Here is a 16,830-nt window from a genome sequence, read left to right as displayed (position 1 = left end):
AGGAAACTAAAAAATTCATTTGACCTTATTGTAGTCTGGAACCAAATATCTCCAAGGTATGCCTGTAGTTGTCATATGTAATCTATGCTTTCATTACATTAAGTCATGTGCTAAAGTAATTTTTAGCCATTGTAACATAATACTTCTCTATGAAATATAACATTTTAAGTCATCCAACACTTCCAGAAGTGAATCTTCAAATAGTTTTTAGAAATTAATTAAATCCCTCATCTATTCTACTGAAATTCTTTAGTTCAACTAAAGAAATGCCCATCTTCATCTTGTATCCAGTGATGCCATATACATTTAAAGGAAAATATGACTTAAAGTTTTACTCTGATGTGTTTATTTGATTCATATTTAGAACTCAGGTTAATAATCTGCAAAAAACCTTTGGAAAATATTTGATATAGTCTACTGATTTAACTCCTAGTATTACAAGAATATACCATCTTTCAGCAGTTACATTCTTTCCATTTTAGCAAATGGAAACAAATAACTCCCATTTTTCCCCTCTAATCCGTCATTCTTTTAAGCATGTTATTTTCTTTTGGCTCTAAAAAGAATTTCTGTGGTTACATATCCAGAAAATACCCTATTTCTTGTGTATGAAAGAGTAGTTTAACTAATTATTTGAGCAACAGTAATATATACACTATTGGGATAGAAGTGATTAGTTGCATGAAAATATTTAATGACAATGAATACATGGAGAAAGTATATTTAGAAATTAAAAATAAGTTTTTCCAGAGCAGATTTGAATTGCCTGCATCAGTGGTTTTCTAAGTCTGGTACCCATCAGCATCAGTTGAACTTATTAGAAAAACAAATTCTCAGGCCTCACTGCAGATTTATTGAACTTGAAACTGTGTCTGTGTGTGTCTATGTGTCTTTGTGTGTGTCTGGTACCCATCAGCATCAGTTGAACTTGTTAGAAATACAAATTCTCAGGCCTCCCTGCAGATTTATTGAATTTGAAACTGGTGTGTGTTTGTGTGTGTGTGTGTGTGAATTTGAAACTGGTGTGTGTGTGTGTGTAGGGCGCAGAGGCTGTGTTTTCACAAACTCCAGGTGATTCCGATCTGTGATAGTTTGAGAACATAAGCTTACGGTAAGATCCTTGATGAGCAGGTCATATTCACTGGGTTTTGGTGGGCGGGTGCCTGGTCTAGTTGAAAAGGCCTCTAAGGAAGACAATTCCATTGACTCCTGTATGCCATTTCAGATACCTGTGTACTACTGAGCTGACTTCAAAAGACATAATTAAACATTTTTGTGTTTCGTAAGGGAAAAAGGAGGACATTTTTTTCATCCTCAGGGATTTTGTGCCTGGGGAATCAAGTTTTCTTATCAGAGGTCCTTGAGTGCCTTTGTGGAGGTGGCGACTAATATAGATTCCTACTCTGATCATTCAAGTTGTAATTAATTAATTCCATATAAAGTTAGAGTCCCAGGGGTGCCTGGGTGGCTCAGTCGTTAAGCATCTGCCTTCGGCTCAGGTCATGATCCCAGGGTCCTGGGATCGAGCCCCGCATCGGGCTCCCTGCTCCACGGGAGGCCTGCTTCTCCCTCTCCCACTCCCCCTGCTTGTGTTCCCTCTCTCGCTGTGTCTCTCTCTGTCAAATAAATAAATAAAATCTTAAAAAATATATATATAAAGTTAGAGTCCCAGCATAAAAGTATTTTCACAGTGCGTCTGTATACAACACAGGCTGTGTTCTTTCAGTATGCTTGGGATTTAATCAAGTCAGCTTAAGTCTCTCATTTATTGCTGAAATGTTGTCAGTTCTCTTTATCCTATTAGGCCCACATGGTGCTGAACAGTTCATTTCAGAATATTGGAGATAGGTCATGTTATGAAGATACTGGAAATCAGCAGAAAGAACCTTGAAATAGGTCCTTTAGTAAGAATTGAAAACCTGACCTTCAAGTGTTTTTTCCCCCACACTGACTTTAATTTTCTAATATATAGAGCAATGAAGGTAATATTTGGAAAGTATAATGACTTGTTTTTTAAGATTGAGATTCCTGGGCGCCTGGGTGGCTCAGATGGTTGAGCGTCTGCCTTCGGCTCAGGTCATGATCTCAGGGTCCTGGGATCGAGTCCCGCATCGGGCTCCCTGCTCCTTGGGAGCCTGCTTCTCCCTCTGCCTTTCTCTCTCGCTCTGTCTCTCATGAATAAAAAAAAAAAAAAAAAAAAAAGATTGAGATTCCTTTTATATCTAGAAATGTATATGCCCTATATAAGTATAATGTGTTTTACTGCAACATTATCTAAACCTTTTGCAGAAAATTTTTATTTTTTTTTACATAATCTCTACACCCAACATGGGGCTTGAACTCATAACCCCGAAATCAAGAGTCAATCAAGAGTCACATACTCTACCAACTGAGCCAGCCAGGTGCCACCACCCCCCCAAATTGTATTTTTGCAGAAAATTATTTAAATTCTATTTCACAGCTAATTTTCATAAAGAAGACAATCTCCCGTAGCTACCTGGGCATTTAAGTAAGCTATCTTAAAATTTAACCACCTACATCTATGAGATTTTTAGTAATAATCTTTTGTCCAAAGGAGACCTGAATGCTTGAGGTGGCTTCGCAACATTTTTAATTACATTCAAGCTTTCTTGGCAGGGACACACATATTTGCCTTTATGATGAAGCTTATATATATACTAACTCATGTTTCTGTTTTCTCTGACATGATATCAAGTATTATTAGTATGATACACATGCTGCTTGTGGACTTGGATGTGAGTATCTTTTTCAGCATTGAAACAGCATGCTTGTCTTGCATTTTATAAGGTTATTCTTAAAACAAAAACTTAAAGGATTACATCTTTTCCCTGAATCTTAAATGTAGAAGCAATGCACTAACTTCCATGTATGCTTTTCTCTACCATAAGCATTTGGCTTTGTGATTAAACTTGGGCATGTTTGGTAGGATTAGTTTTAGAATAGATTTTCACTGAAATGAAGATCTGTTTTCTAATGATAAAGTAAATTGTATTTTCATAGTAAAAAATATGAACAGGTACAAAAGATATTTAAAAGTTATCTATTAATTACTACCGTAAAATAACCAGTGTTAATGGTTTAAAACTGTTTTATTCCAGATTCATATATATAAATAGTTTATATATTCCATTTGAGTTCATACTGGTATACAGATCTAGATCATGGATTAAAACCTTGTAAACCCCATTTTTTAAAAAGATTTTATTTATTTGAGAGGGAGAGTGAGTGAGAGTACACGAGTGGGGGATTGGGGCAGAGGGAGAGGGAGAAGCAGACTCCCCTGCTGAGCAGGGAGCCCAATGAGGGACTCCATCCCAGGACCCTGGGATCGTGACCTGAGCTGAAGGCAGACGCTTAACCGACTGAGCCACCCAGGTGCCCCCAAACATTTTTTTTAATAAAAATTCATTCGAATATTTTTTTAAACAGCTGTATTATATTTCCACTTAGATATACCATAATTTAACAATTTCTCTTTTTCTGGACACGTGGATTAGTGCCGTTTCCAGTGCTGAATTGATCATCTTTCTACTCAGTGCCAAGGCGGATGAACATTTTAAGGTATATTACCTTTTGGCTCCAGAGAAGTGAAGAAGCAGGCTAGATTACGCCAGGACTGTATGAAAGCTTGCTTTCATTGAGCATTATGAATAAAGAAACTCTTTGCTATATTTAGTACAAAAAAAAATTAAAAAACAGTAATTTAATTGCTTTTTTTAGGTTACTGGTGAAGTTGGAAATATTCTTTCGTATGGATTCCACAAATACGTATTGAAAGTCTACTCTGTGCTTGATAACTTTTGAGGCCTAGGTTGTATCAGTCAACAAAAAAGAAAGTCCTCTAATGAAGAGGAGAGCCATCAAGGGCTAAAATACAAACATAATTTTATGATGTTAGAAAGTGAGCAAAAGTTTTTTGGAAAATAAAACTGGGAAGGAGAGCAGGGATTGCTGGGGGGAAGCTGGAGGGAGTAGCCTGAAGGGGGGTAGGAGTAGTAGACTGAGTAGTAGAGACTGAAGGAAGGGAGGAATAGTAGATCAGAGAGGACTTTGGGAGGCAGACGCAGGTGACACTGACAGCTGTTTCCATAATTAAGATGAGAACCTCTAGAGAGTTTTAAACTGTGAAAAATTCAGGATGTAACTTCGGTTTTAACTGGACTAGGTGGTAGTGGTAGAAGTGATTCCAAGTGGTGAGATTCTGGATATATTTTAAAGGAAGAGCCAAGAGAATTTGCTGACTGACTATATGTTTGTTTTGAGGGAGAGAGCAAGCATGAGCAGGGGGTGGGGGAGCAGAGGGAGAGGAGAGAACCTTAAGCAGACTCCAAGCTGAGCACAGAGCCTGACTCGGGGCTCGATCTCATGACCCGAGATCATGACTTGAGCCGAAATCAAGAGTCAGACGCTTGACTGGCTGAGCCACCCAGGCGCCCATATATGGGTTTTGAGGAAAGGACAGGACCCCGGGATGAATCAGAGGCTTTGTGACTGAGGATCGGGAAGGGTAGAGCGACCATCACCTGATAGGGCTGATCTGTGGCGGAAGCAGGTTTTGGGGGAGGAGCACAGTTCTGTGCATGTTACCATCTAGCGATGGGCTGCTTCGTTGGCAGTCAGATACGTGAGTCTGGAGTTTTGGGAGGAGGTCTGAGCTGGAGGACAGTTACGTGGGGGAACCTGTAGAAGTTCTGGTTTGATGGCTTTGGTTTTCTCAGTACAGTAGAAACAGGGTCATCAGCAGGAAGAAAGTCAGGAGGGGGAGATAGGGCAAGTGAGAGGAGAAGGTGTGAAATACTTGTCTGTGAAAGTGGAAAGATGATGAGAGTGGAAATGCTGTTTGCAGCCAGCATGTGTGGCCAGTTCCTGATTCATGCTTAGTGATTGAAAGTGACACTGATCAGGAACATTATGTTTCTCTCCAGGTACTTTCCACCTGTAGGTACTACAACAGACTATAATACGGATTTAGATATAACTGATTTGAATACAACTAAGGTAAGAGTTTTGCCAAGAAAGGAGAGCAGAGCTAAGGGGTAGAGAGAATATATACGGAAGTGATAACAGGGTTGACCATAAAATTGAAACTGAATAAAGGGAACTAGGGCCATGCATGAAGGGGGGCAGTGAAGGATCATGGTTTAGTTGCTTACAGGTCCCTGTGGGGTCAGATGGTACTGAAGTCAGGTTCAAAATGAATCATTTAAAAGCAACTTTTATTTGTGTGTACTGAACCATGTGCCAAATACATGTAAAGAGCTTTCTACTGAATGCATCAAATGAGTATTTTTAAATTAAATACAAATATTTGATTAGTTAACTTCATTTTTTTTAAAGATTTTATTTATTTATTTGAGAGAGTGAGAGCACTAGAGAGAGAGAGAGCAATCACTAGCATGGGGCAGAGGGAGAAGGAGAAGCAGGCCCCTTCTGAGCAGAGCCCGACATGGGGCTCGATCCCAGGAGCCTGGGATCATGACCTGGGCCAAAGGCAGACGCCCAACCGACTGAGCCACCCAGGCGCCCCTCATTTGTAACTTTAGTTCTTCAAATGAAGTATGTCTTTAGTTCTTTTTGCCTTAAATAACAATTTCACATTTTTTATACTAGTCCTCTTTCTTGTAATCCTTGTGTTCTTTGGTAGGCTGCCAGAGGCTGTGTGGCTTCTGCAAACTTACTGCTCAAGTGTTTGTGTCCTTTGCTAGAGCTCTAATAGCCACAGGGACTCTCATTCCATCGGAGATATTTGGATTAGGCTGGCGTAACCAGCCACTCACCAAGCTGTGTCCTTTGGGTGAGTTTCTCAATCACTCTGAGCCTCAGTGTTTTCAACCCTAAATGGGGATAATAATATGTATTTTGTTTTAAGATTAAAGTTATCACATATTTATCCCCAACACAGAACTTGGCTTGTCTTTATAAATGGTTGATATTGTTACGATCTTAGGTTTATTGGATGAATATTTTATTAGTGTTGAATAATCAAATCTCAAAAACATGCTATTCTGTCACTTCAATGACGTATATTTTAGGAGCACTATTGGAATCACCAGTGTCAAAACACAGTATTAAAGATTGTTATCATTAACAGTTTCATATGTGTGTGGTTTTTCAGCTTTAAGAATAGACGGAGACATGCTGGGAACTCACCATGAGTTATGGGTGAGCTTTTTTTTAGTACTCAGTAACAGAAATATGCATACAACTACAGGCACCATTTTCCCTGCCTTTTTGCTAGCTTAAACCAGTTGGAAGCCTAAGCATCAGCAAAAGGTAACTCATTGGGATGTGTGGTCCTTTTCAAGGGAAAGCTGAGATACATTGAAGGAGACAGATGGTAAAGCTTTCAGTGTCTGAATGTGTGTATGTATATGTTTTATTCTCACATGAGAGGATTGAAGATGTCTTTATATTTAATGTGTCTGGAAACATTAAGGATGGGTAACTCTTCCCAGTATAAAACCATGCATCTAGGTACCACACTCCTATTTTATACATCTCTCTTCTTTCAAAATAAACATGTTGCATTTGAAAATTCGGATTTGACTCTTCAACCACAGTGCTACCAAACACATCACTCGCTGCTGTGGAGGCTTCCTCCGCTGGGTCTTGGCAAGAGGCTGCTTCTGTGATGTAGAACAGTACCTTTTGTTTCTGTCTCCCCAGCATCAGCCACAGTGTCTGGTTTTCAGGTCATGTTGAATGAACTGGGACTGAGTGAACTTGGTTTAAGCAGTCTTTTCTAAAGATGCATAAGGGTTATGTGCTTGAGTCGAGTTGACCTTTCCCCATTTAGGGCCCTAAGAATGACAAAACTATCACAACGAGTTCTTTGTTAGTGGTAAAAATGAAAGGTACTATGAATTGGTTTTTTATATACCTATATAGCACCTCCTCCCATGATAATGATCAGCAGTTATCAAAAGTAATTACTTCAGTTCAGTGTTTTGGCTTTTGCATGCATCTAAAATAAAGACTATGTACTTCTACTGGGGATTTAGTTCAAGAAGTTCAATTAATAGAAACTATTAAAGAGCACACAGAACTCCGAGATGACTTTATTTGGCAAATCCGATTCCTCCCACCCACTGGAGAGCACTGAGGATTATGAGACTTTGTTATTCAAGATCTAGTTTTCCCACTAAATAAATTGACCCTTGTCATCACCAAACCCTGTTAAATACATCTATAACTGTTCGTATTTTTCCCGAAGATTATGTGGGGTGATGAAAAGTCTTTCTCCTTTTAGTTCACAAGAGAGTAGTTACTAAAGGAACTATGCCGGTGTGTTCCTTTGGCACCTGATGCAACCAAGAAACCAGCAGAGATATCAAATGATGCATCGTTTTGCCATCGTTATTACCAGTCAGATAAGGAATTGGTCTCCTTGAGGGCAATAAGCCTCTTATAGAGAGTTGGGCAAGTAAGTCAGAGATGACCCAGAGTGGAATAAACCCAGATTTTATCAGGGCTCACTGTTGCCTCAGGGAGAGTTACCTGAGACATCTAGGGCAAGGAGACCTTCTTGTCTTGAGTCTACTGTGAAACAGTGCCTATTTTATTCTCGGAAACCTATAGCAATAAAATGAGTCTCTCTTTTTTTTACTGACCCTGCTAGATAACTTGTCTTTCTTCCAAGGTCTCGAGCATGTAACAACTTTGATATTTTGTTAGGGTTTTCTCATCTTGGTTGAGAAGAAGATTGGAAGTCTGTCAAGGCCAAGACCTATTGTTCTCCCTTGCTGAGCTTTTGGAAATATTGGCTGAAGCTGACCATCATGGTATTAAATCTGTAGACAGAATCCGTCCTGCAGGCCTTGTCCCCAGCCTCTCGGGAATTTTTGTGTAAATTAGACCTTCACAATTTTAGTTAATTCTAGCCTTGGATGAGAGCATCTGCTTGCATGGGCTGTCAAGTCATTGGTAACGGCCTTGGTATATACACTCGGAGGAGATGGGCTTGCCAGTGACAGGAGGGGTACCTAATAAACTGTTCACTCTTAATTTCAACTGTACATTTTGAAATAAAGTCATTTAGCATAAAGTAGTGGTTCTCAAAGTATGGTTCAGGAACAGCAGCTGCAGCGCTACCTGGAACTGTGTTAAACATGCAAATTCTTTTTATTTATTTATTTATTTTTAAGATTTTATTTATTTGAGAGAGAGCGAGCATGAGCAGTGGGGGAGAGGGAGAAGCAGGATCCCCGCCAAGCAGGGAGAGGACCCCAGGATCATGACCTGAGCCGAAGGCAGGCGCCCAACCGACTGAGCCACCCAGGGGCCCCTAGACATGCAAATTCTTGAGCCCCCACCCCAGACCTGTGGAATCAGAAAGTCAGGGGTATGGCTCAGGATACTCTAATGCATGCTGGAGTTTGACAGCTACAAACAGCATCTTGAAATGACTGTACATAAGAATGTTTTTCTCTTTCAGACGAGTGAGCTCATGTATATATTTCAAGTTATTTGTTGGTTGGTGATGACCTCAGACATTTTTAATACTAACTGGGCCCCAGGGAATTCATTACCCCATATTTACCTTTGGTTATCTGCCTTGCTACAAACTTTTCATTAAGTATTCATTAAGGGAAACAGGGCTTTTGAGAACTGTTTGCTTACAAGTACATTTGTGTTCAAGAAGGAGCATAGTGTGATATGTTATTTTAGGCACACTCTGTTATTGAAGGATTTTGATTCTTAATATCTTCTAGAAAAAAATGTACACTAATTAGAAATAATGTAGTTTTAAATGATCTATTTGATTTTAAATTTCCTATAGAAGTAGTATTGTACAGTTAGAAAAGCATGACTTTGGAGTAAAACATTGCATGCCTTGAGTTATAAAACCTTTGACCTTTTGTTTCTTACTCTAAAAAATGGAAGTCATAAATGACATGGGGAGCATATTTCATTAACAGTAATCATTATAGAAGTGTTATTTATTTATTTATTTATTTATTGAGAGCGTGCGGGAGGTGGAGCAGAGGGAGAGGAAGAGAGCAAGAATATTTAGCAGACTCCATGCCCAGTGCAGAGCCTGATGCAGGGCTCAGTCTTAGGACCCTGACATCATGACCTGAGCCCAAATCAAGAGTTGGATGCTTAACCGACTGAGCCACCCAGATGCACCAGTACATATTTCATAAGCAGTACTTTGTTTATATTTCTTTATTTCTGGCCTTAATGGATTTTGTGACTCAAATTGATCTCTTGTAGATTTTAGAACTTCATGGGGTTTTTTTTTTAGCTTGAATGGAATATTGGATCATGTAGCATCATGCAGACTTAATGCTTAGAGCAACATCAGGCTGTTTCGTAGCTATTAATTACAGATTCTTCCTTCAAAAACCTTATTTTTTGAAAATTATCAATATATCTTCATTGTGACAAAGACAAAGAAAGGTTCTTTTTTTACTCCCTTTGTATTCTTACCATAACCAATATTCATAGCCTTGTGTGAATTATTCTATACTTTTATCCACATTCTTGCAAATGGATGTGAACATACATCCAGGCAGTTTGTGTTATTATGTGAAGCAAATCCAGGCCAGGCCACTTGTGGATTCAACAGTGCAGTAAGAAGTAGAGCCTAAGCCTCTGGAGCTGTGGTCCACTAAGACAGCCCTTGGTTAGTGACCTGTGTACCCTTGTGTGCTCATGTGGCCCCTCTTCCAGCCTAAGAATTTGAAAAGGCAGGGGCTTATGTTCCCGAATCTTGCAAACTGGCAGGTTCCACGTTCCTCACAGCTGACAACACCACTAACTGGTGCCGTCTTCCTGAGGGACCGGGGAGGTGATAAACACACACACCCGCTCTTGTGTGTCCTAGATCTTGTGTATACCTTTGCATATTTTGGTAGGTAGTTAAAGTGAAACTTGAGCTGTGCCCAAGTTGTCATTCTCACCATTCTTTGAACCCAGATCAGTCATTTTGGTCTGTACTCATTCATTTTCATAAATGTTTGATCGTTCATATTTACATTTCTCTGTCATTTCTTCTTTTTTTCCCCCTATATATACATAGTAGTCATTGGTCCAGGTCAATGGATGAATACATATCATTTTTAATAGTTGTATAATATTCTGTAATGCGGATATGTCACAGTGCAGTCTGCTGTTCCACAGTTGAAGAACTTTCATGATATTGCCAAGATTGTTACTACAGAAACCAAACCAAAAAAATAAATAAATAAACCCGGAACTACAGTGTACATTCTTGTACATATACCCATACCTATAGGTAAGATTCCCCGAAATGGAATTGCTGTGTCCATAGTTATATGTATTTTCAGTTTTCATAGATACTGTCAAAATGTTTTTTGGTGGTGGTGGTGGAGATTGGAGCAATTCACTTCCCACTGCCAGAGGGTTGCTTTCCCCCTATCCTCACTAGCACCGACTATGACAAAACTTGACTAAGTGAGAGAGAAGTTACAGTTTTGCCCAGCTAACAATAATAAAAAATATTCTGAATTTTCTTCTAGTAAATTTACTGTAACTTTTCCATTTAAGTTTTCAATCTACCTGGAGATTTATTTTTTGAATTAAACATTTATTAAAATATTTTCAAATAAAAATCTTTTTTTTTTTTTCAATGTGGTGTAAAGTAGTAATGTAGCTTTCTGGTTTTCAAGATGGATAACCATTTATTCCAGAGGTGTTAAGTCACCATTTTCCCACTGATCTGAAATTCCACGCTTGCCAATTAAGTTTCTATTTATACAGGGATCTACCTTTAGGCCCTCTGCATTAGTTTTGTCTTGCCATTGTAACAGCCACAATTTAGTGGCTTAGAACAACCCCCAGTTATGAGTATAGTTCTCCTGATCAGAAGTCCAGGTACAGTGTGACTTGGTTCTTTGCTCAGGTCCTCAAAGGCTGAAGTGAGGATGTTATCCAAACTGAGTTCTTATCTGAAAACTCTGGGGAAGAGAATCCACTTCCCACCTTCCTCAGGTGGTTGGCAGAACTCCGTTCCTTGCAGTGGTAGGACCTACATCTCCATTTCCTTGCTGGCTGTCACTAGAAGGCTGCTCTCAATCCCTAGAGACAACCAGCAGCCTTTCTTTTGCATTGTTTCTAATTTGCTGGATTTACTATGTTTTGCCATCAATATTTGTAAGTGACATGGGTTTATAATTTGTGGCAGTTATAAAAAATTTTACACATTTTTAATGCATATAGATATTTATATGATGGTGATAAAAGATTACTTGCAATGAAACTTTTTTTTTTTTTTTTAACTGTATAATTGCCTTGCTGTGAAGGAGTATTGCAAGTTGGGTGTATACAGCATTTGGCTTATGTTAATCTCATACCCTGTCCTTCTCTCCCAATGTTACCATGTATTAAGAATCTGGACCTTTAGGCTCTGTTGCCATACTGATTAATTTTTAAAATTCTAGGTAAAATGCTAATGTTAGTTAAAGCAAAGTGTCCAGTCAGGTGTTTTTTGACACTGCGTATCTGGGTAATGTTGGGCTTTTAAGTTTCCATGCTCAGCCCAGGAACATGCAGGCCTTTTCATATAATCTTTAGTGGTATTTTTCCATCACTAACCAGCAGCAAGTTTGTTGTAATCCAAATTTTCACAAGTAGTAGTTTACTCTTAAACTAAAAATGAAGTTAGGAATGGAGACTTCAATGAAACCTAGGTATAAACTGTAGGTTTTTTCCTTTTTTAATGAAATACTAAACCTCCCTACCTTTAAGGACAGTAGCTCATTCAGGAGTAAAGTATCTAGATCTGAAAATTCTTTTTGGTTTTAAGTGATGATAATTGAACTCTAAGCATTTGGTTCTTTGTGTGTGTGTGGTTTTTTTTGTGTGTTTTTTTTTTAAATGCTGTTAATTCTGAAGGCAGTGTTCCAATCAGTGGCAGAGTATTAGGTCAAATGAAGTGTGGGACCATTTTGTGTGTTAGCAGAACCCCATGATAAATTCAGCTCTTTATGGAGTGGGCTAAATCTTAGAATTGTGAATGATGATCTTGAAAAATCCTGCAATGCTTCATACTAAGTTGTTCATCAGAGTTTTGTCTACTAGGTTGCTCTGTTTACCCCTGGGAACAATTGACTAGAAGGTATTGCTATCCTCAGGTGGTTGGTTGCCTGGCAGACTCCCCAGTTAAACGGAAAGCAGAGCTGCTAAAGCTGAGTGTGAGTTATATACAGTTTAAGAAATTAAATATAGATAAGTACTTGGATATAGTTGGGAGGGTCAGTACTGTGCATACAAATTCTCAATATTTATGAGTAAATACTCTAATTAAGAGAACATTTTCCAGATAATCACCATATTTGTTAACTTTATTTAGCGCGGGAGTATGGTTCACACACTATTCTAAGGGCTTTACATATATTAACTCGCTTAATCCTCACAACAACCCTTTGATCAAGGTTAGCTGGCAAATGGAGGTGCCAGGAATTGATGTCGGAGTCAGGCTTCAGAGTCTATGCTCTTAATCACTACTGTATTGCTTACTGGTCTTATAAATCCAATAGGAAAGAAAACAGTGGTTTTCCGTAGGAGTCTTTCAGGCTTGGAGAAGCAGATTCCTTCTATTAATAAAGGTGGAAGGAATGCAGTCACAAGCTGACTACTTCTGTTTTCTCAAACTTAGATCTTGTTATTCCTTCTTCTAATGGAAGGAAAGCCAGGCTGAATCATGAAAGAGGAAATGGGGTGTTTTGTGTCCTTTCCCCATGCTACCTCTTTTCTATAAAAGTCAATGATCAGCAGTCATTTGTTGACGACCTAACTTTGGCCAAGCATTAGACTCTGGTGGGGAGTTTGGAAAGCAATGAGATGTGTTCCTTGACTTTGAAGAACAAAGCCACCCGCTGAACACTGAAACAAGTGCAGTGACCGAGCCAAGCTCAGGATCATAATGGGAACGGAGCAGGGAATGCTTTACTGTATCTCCTGTGTGGATCCTCCTCAATTCCCGCCCCCCCACCCCATGGCCAAGCTACAACAGTCCAAAGGATGAATAGGGGCTGGTGTGGTGAGTAGGTGATAGGATTGATCAGCCTTCCAGAAAGCAGCATTTGCAGAGATGCAAGGTATAAGCTGTGCTTTGCAACCTTCTTGATAAGTCACCTGGGTACTAATTAAATTCCACATTCATGGGCCCCATTCTAGATCCTCTTAATCAGGATCTCCAGGGGAGGGGCCTAGGGGACTGTTATTGAGGGAAGCTTAGAAAATACCAGACAAGTGGAATACAGTTTGTTCATGAATATAGTTGGGGTGAATTTCAGAGAGAATGGTTGAGGATGAGGTCAGCTGGCGTGAAGGTCATTTTATGTCATGTCTGTCTTTTGTGATTGGTCTTCTATTTGTATCCTACTTAATGCTGGTTACTTTCCATGTATCAACAGATATATTCAACTGCGCATTTACTTAGAGTTGGACAACTTCATTTAATTTGAGAAGCAATATATTGAAAGTTTGGACCTCAGCCCAATTTACAGGGTTACCAACCTTGACTTCTGTATGACCTGAGAGATTGCCAAAGAGGAGAGTGGGGGATAGAATGAACACTGTCTTCGGTATGCCCCATGACTCTTCATGGTGTCTCATTTTTTTCATTAGCAAGCTGAGGTGCAGAGGTTAATTACATAGGTCACATACCTAATAAGTGATACAACTAATATTCGAGCCAGAGTCTATAGAGCAGGAAGAATTTGATTTCTCAAAAAGTGGTGAACGGAGTGCTCATTTACTCAGTTAAAATAGGTGAACTGGAAAATGAAGGGTTAGGTCAGGGGCTACAGTAAAAAGGCTTCTCACATTTGTTACCATGTGAAAATAAATGCCCAATATTCTGTGGTTGTTTTTTTTTTCTTTTTAAGAGAAACTAAATATCAAAATTTTATGTGAATTTATCTCTTAAAAATCAGTCCTATATTAAAAAAAAATTAGTACAATGTGTTTGCCAACATCATGATACAAGATACGTCACTGAGTAGAATTTTGCTTAAGGGCCACTGGCTTGTGACCTCTAGGTTAAATACTCTGTAAAGTCTGAGCTTTAAAATATAATGCTTCATGCTGATTCTTAATGAGGTATGACTGTGATCTGCTTTCCTTTCATATCTTAAATTTTGATGAATATTTATGTGCGCATTAATACCAGAGCCTTCTCTACATATTAATACATTTTTAGCTTTGCTGGGAGTAGATGGAGAAGGATTAAAAGGCTCCTTGCTCCTGGCTGTGGTGGGAAAATTGTTGCCCTGCCTGAACATTCTAGTCCAGCTGCTGTTTTCCCCGGCCTTTCTACCAGAACAGGAGCTGGAAGTGGATCTGTTCATTTCCTTGTAGGCTTTCAACACATGTGCAACCACACGCAGTGTCTTTCCAAAGTGTGTCTAGCAACGTATTAGTAGACCTTGAAACTAATTCGGTGCATTCAGACACATTTTGAAAATGCTTGAACTAGAATGACTAAGTAGATCCTTGGTCATTCCTGCTCAGTATAAAATGGTTTAAATTCTAACCTGGAAATCTGAAAGGATTTTTGCCAATTACCTCCGCATTTGGTTTTTTTTTCTTCAATCCCGTGAAAATACTAACAACCTCTCTGTCTTGTGTAGATCAGTCCTTTGGTCCAGTCATCACTTTTCAGGAGAGAATGGCAGTGCTGAGGGGAAGGCATTGGAAGATATGAGCTGCCTGGCCTTGGAGAGAAGGACAGAGAGTCGATGGCTGAAGAGGGCAATAAGCCAGCCCCAATTCTATCCTCACTAAAATTTCTTGGGAATAAGAAAGGGGGGGAAGAGGGAAGACAATATGTGAGTAAGTAGAGCACCTAACAAAAGTTTCAGGACATTGAAGAGGCACAGAGGATGGCGGATGTGGGGATACTTTGGCAAATGAAATGTTCTTCAGTCATAGATTTGTCTCTTTGGAACTGAGTGAGTGGGGAGAGAGAAGGTTCTGGAATAGATCCTTGGAATGAAAAGCTGTTTGTTTTTGTGAACCACCACTAGGGAGGGTGGGGTTATTTGTTAGATACACCATAAATTACCAAAAGTTAATACCTCCCACATGTCGTATTTGTTTAATTATTTCTGTTTGCATTCTCAAGAAATTATACTTTAAAATTTAAAAATTTAAGTAGAATCTATATTATTGTTGAGATTGTGGACACCAGAGGGATACACACTCCTATGTCTTACTGAGAATTTAATTGGAAATGAAAACTTAAAGTTTCTAGAAATACTATAAAATTTCAACCCTCTGAAGAACATGAGGTTTGTCTTAGGTCCCCTGATGTGCATGGGGTGAAATGCATGATTTGTTCAGTATTTTTACATTATCTACTGATTCAGTTATAAAGCACTTTCTTACATCCTTATTCTGGGGGAGATTCTGGATATGTTATGAACTACTTTAATAACTCAAACTGTCATTACTAGTTATAGGTTAAGAAGCTATTTTTATACACTGAAGTGAAAACCAGACTTTTCATATTACTTCATATGTGGGCTTTTAAAAAATTATGTTGAAAAGATAGAATTATTTTGGCCAATGTTTACTAATTTAGCTCTTTATGAACACATATTTTAGAGTGCAAACTCCAAAGGACAGAGACCTGATATGGATAGAAGTTTGTTTTGTTTTGTTTTGTTTTCTCATTTCCATTATTAATGTAAAACTGATAAGACTGGGTTGCCTGGGTGGCTCAGATGGTTAAGCATCTGCCTTTGGTTCATGTCATGATCTCCGGGTCCTGGCATCGAGCCCCACAGCGGGCTCCTTGCTCAGTGGGGAGTCTGCTTCTCCCTCTCCCTCTGCCTCTCCCCACCACTCATGCTCTCTCTCTCTCTGTCAAATGAATAAATAAAATCTTAAAAAAAACTGATAAGACTGACTTTATGAATATTTTCTCTCAATGGTAATAGAGGTTATCTATGTTGTGGGTTCAATATCCAGACACAGATACACATACTTGGAGGCTATTGTATTCTTCCCATTAAAAGGACTTTCTGCTCTTACTTGTTTTTATTATTTTGCTTTAGATCATATACTTTTTAAAGATACGGATTTTTAAATTATTACTTGTAATTCAACTTATTTTCTAAAATACAGTGATAAAGTGATGCTGCGTAACTGTAATCAGTTGGATTGCTTAAGGACCAATGTATAGTAAATAAGTGTGCTAGAAGAATGGATTATTAAAAATATTGACTCACTAGAATTACTAGAATGTAATTGGACCAGATCTTCAGGTAGGTAATGATCTATGATTTCAGATCCATGAAAGTTGGATACAATTTTAATGTTCTTAGGGGTAAACTATTAATTTCTGATTAATACAACATTTTAGAGAAAATAATCAGTAGACATGTTGTAAACTTCGAATGAAGTTTAGGAAGGAAGCCAGCTTAAATAATTTGCCCAAACTACGTCAGTGTCTCAAACAGTGTTTTTTGTTTTTTAAAGATTTCATTTGTCAGAGAGAGAGAGCACAAGCAGGGGGAGCTGCAGATAGAGGGAGAAGCAGGCCCCCTGCTGAGCAAGGAGCCCAATGCAGGACTCGATCCCAGGACCCTGGAATCATGACCTGAGCTGAAGGCAGACGCTTAACCTACTGAGCCACCCAGGTGTCCCCTCAAACAACGTTTTATCCCTGGGATTGCATTTATGTATTTACATGCCTATCACCCCACCTAGATCCTGAGTGCTTGGGTTCCATCACTTGATGGGTGAAGGGTTGTACATACAGGGATGGAAAGAATTTGTGGGCATTTTTGTAATCTTCACAGAATGGATTTTATTGACTGCTTATTCTGCATCAGG

General features: G+C 38.9%; 1 protein-coding gene across 5 annotated transcripts in view; it reads left to right on the top strand.

Annotated features, from left to right (window-relative positions):
- Nucleotides 1-16,830, top strand: part of ATP10D (ATPase phospholipid transporting 10D (putative)) — a 118,861-nt gene that overhangs the window by 26,784 nt on the left and 75,247 nt on the right. Inside the window, exon 2 of one of the 5 annotated variants that reach the window (XM_035005038.1) lies at nucleotides 3,519-3,582. The exons of 3 other annotated variants lie outside the window; for them this stretch is intronic. In XM_035005038.1, coding sequence (XP_034860929.1) covers nucleotides 3,569-3,582 — 14 coding nt within the window. In that variant the 5' untranslated portion in view covers nucleotides 3,519-3,568. Of the gene's footprint in view, nucleotides 1-3,518; nucleotides 3,583-16,119; nucleotides 16,260-16,830 lie in introns of all 5 variants that reach the window. One more of the 5 variants, XM_035005040.1, reaches the window with a different exon arrangement.

Source organism: Mirounga leonina, unplaced genomic scaffold (genome assembly GCF_011800145.1).
Source record: "Mirounga leonina isolate KUSES-001 unplaced genomic scaffold, KU_Mleo_1.0 Mir_129, whole genome shotgun sequence".
Classification (NCBI taxonomy): Eukaryota; Metazoa; Chordata; class Mammalia; order Carnivora; family Phocidae; genus Mirounga; species Mirounga leonina.
This window is presented reverse-complemented; position numbering and strand designations above follow the sequence as displayed.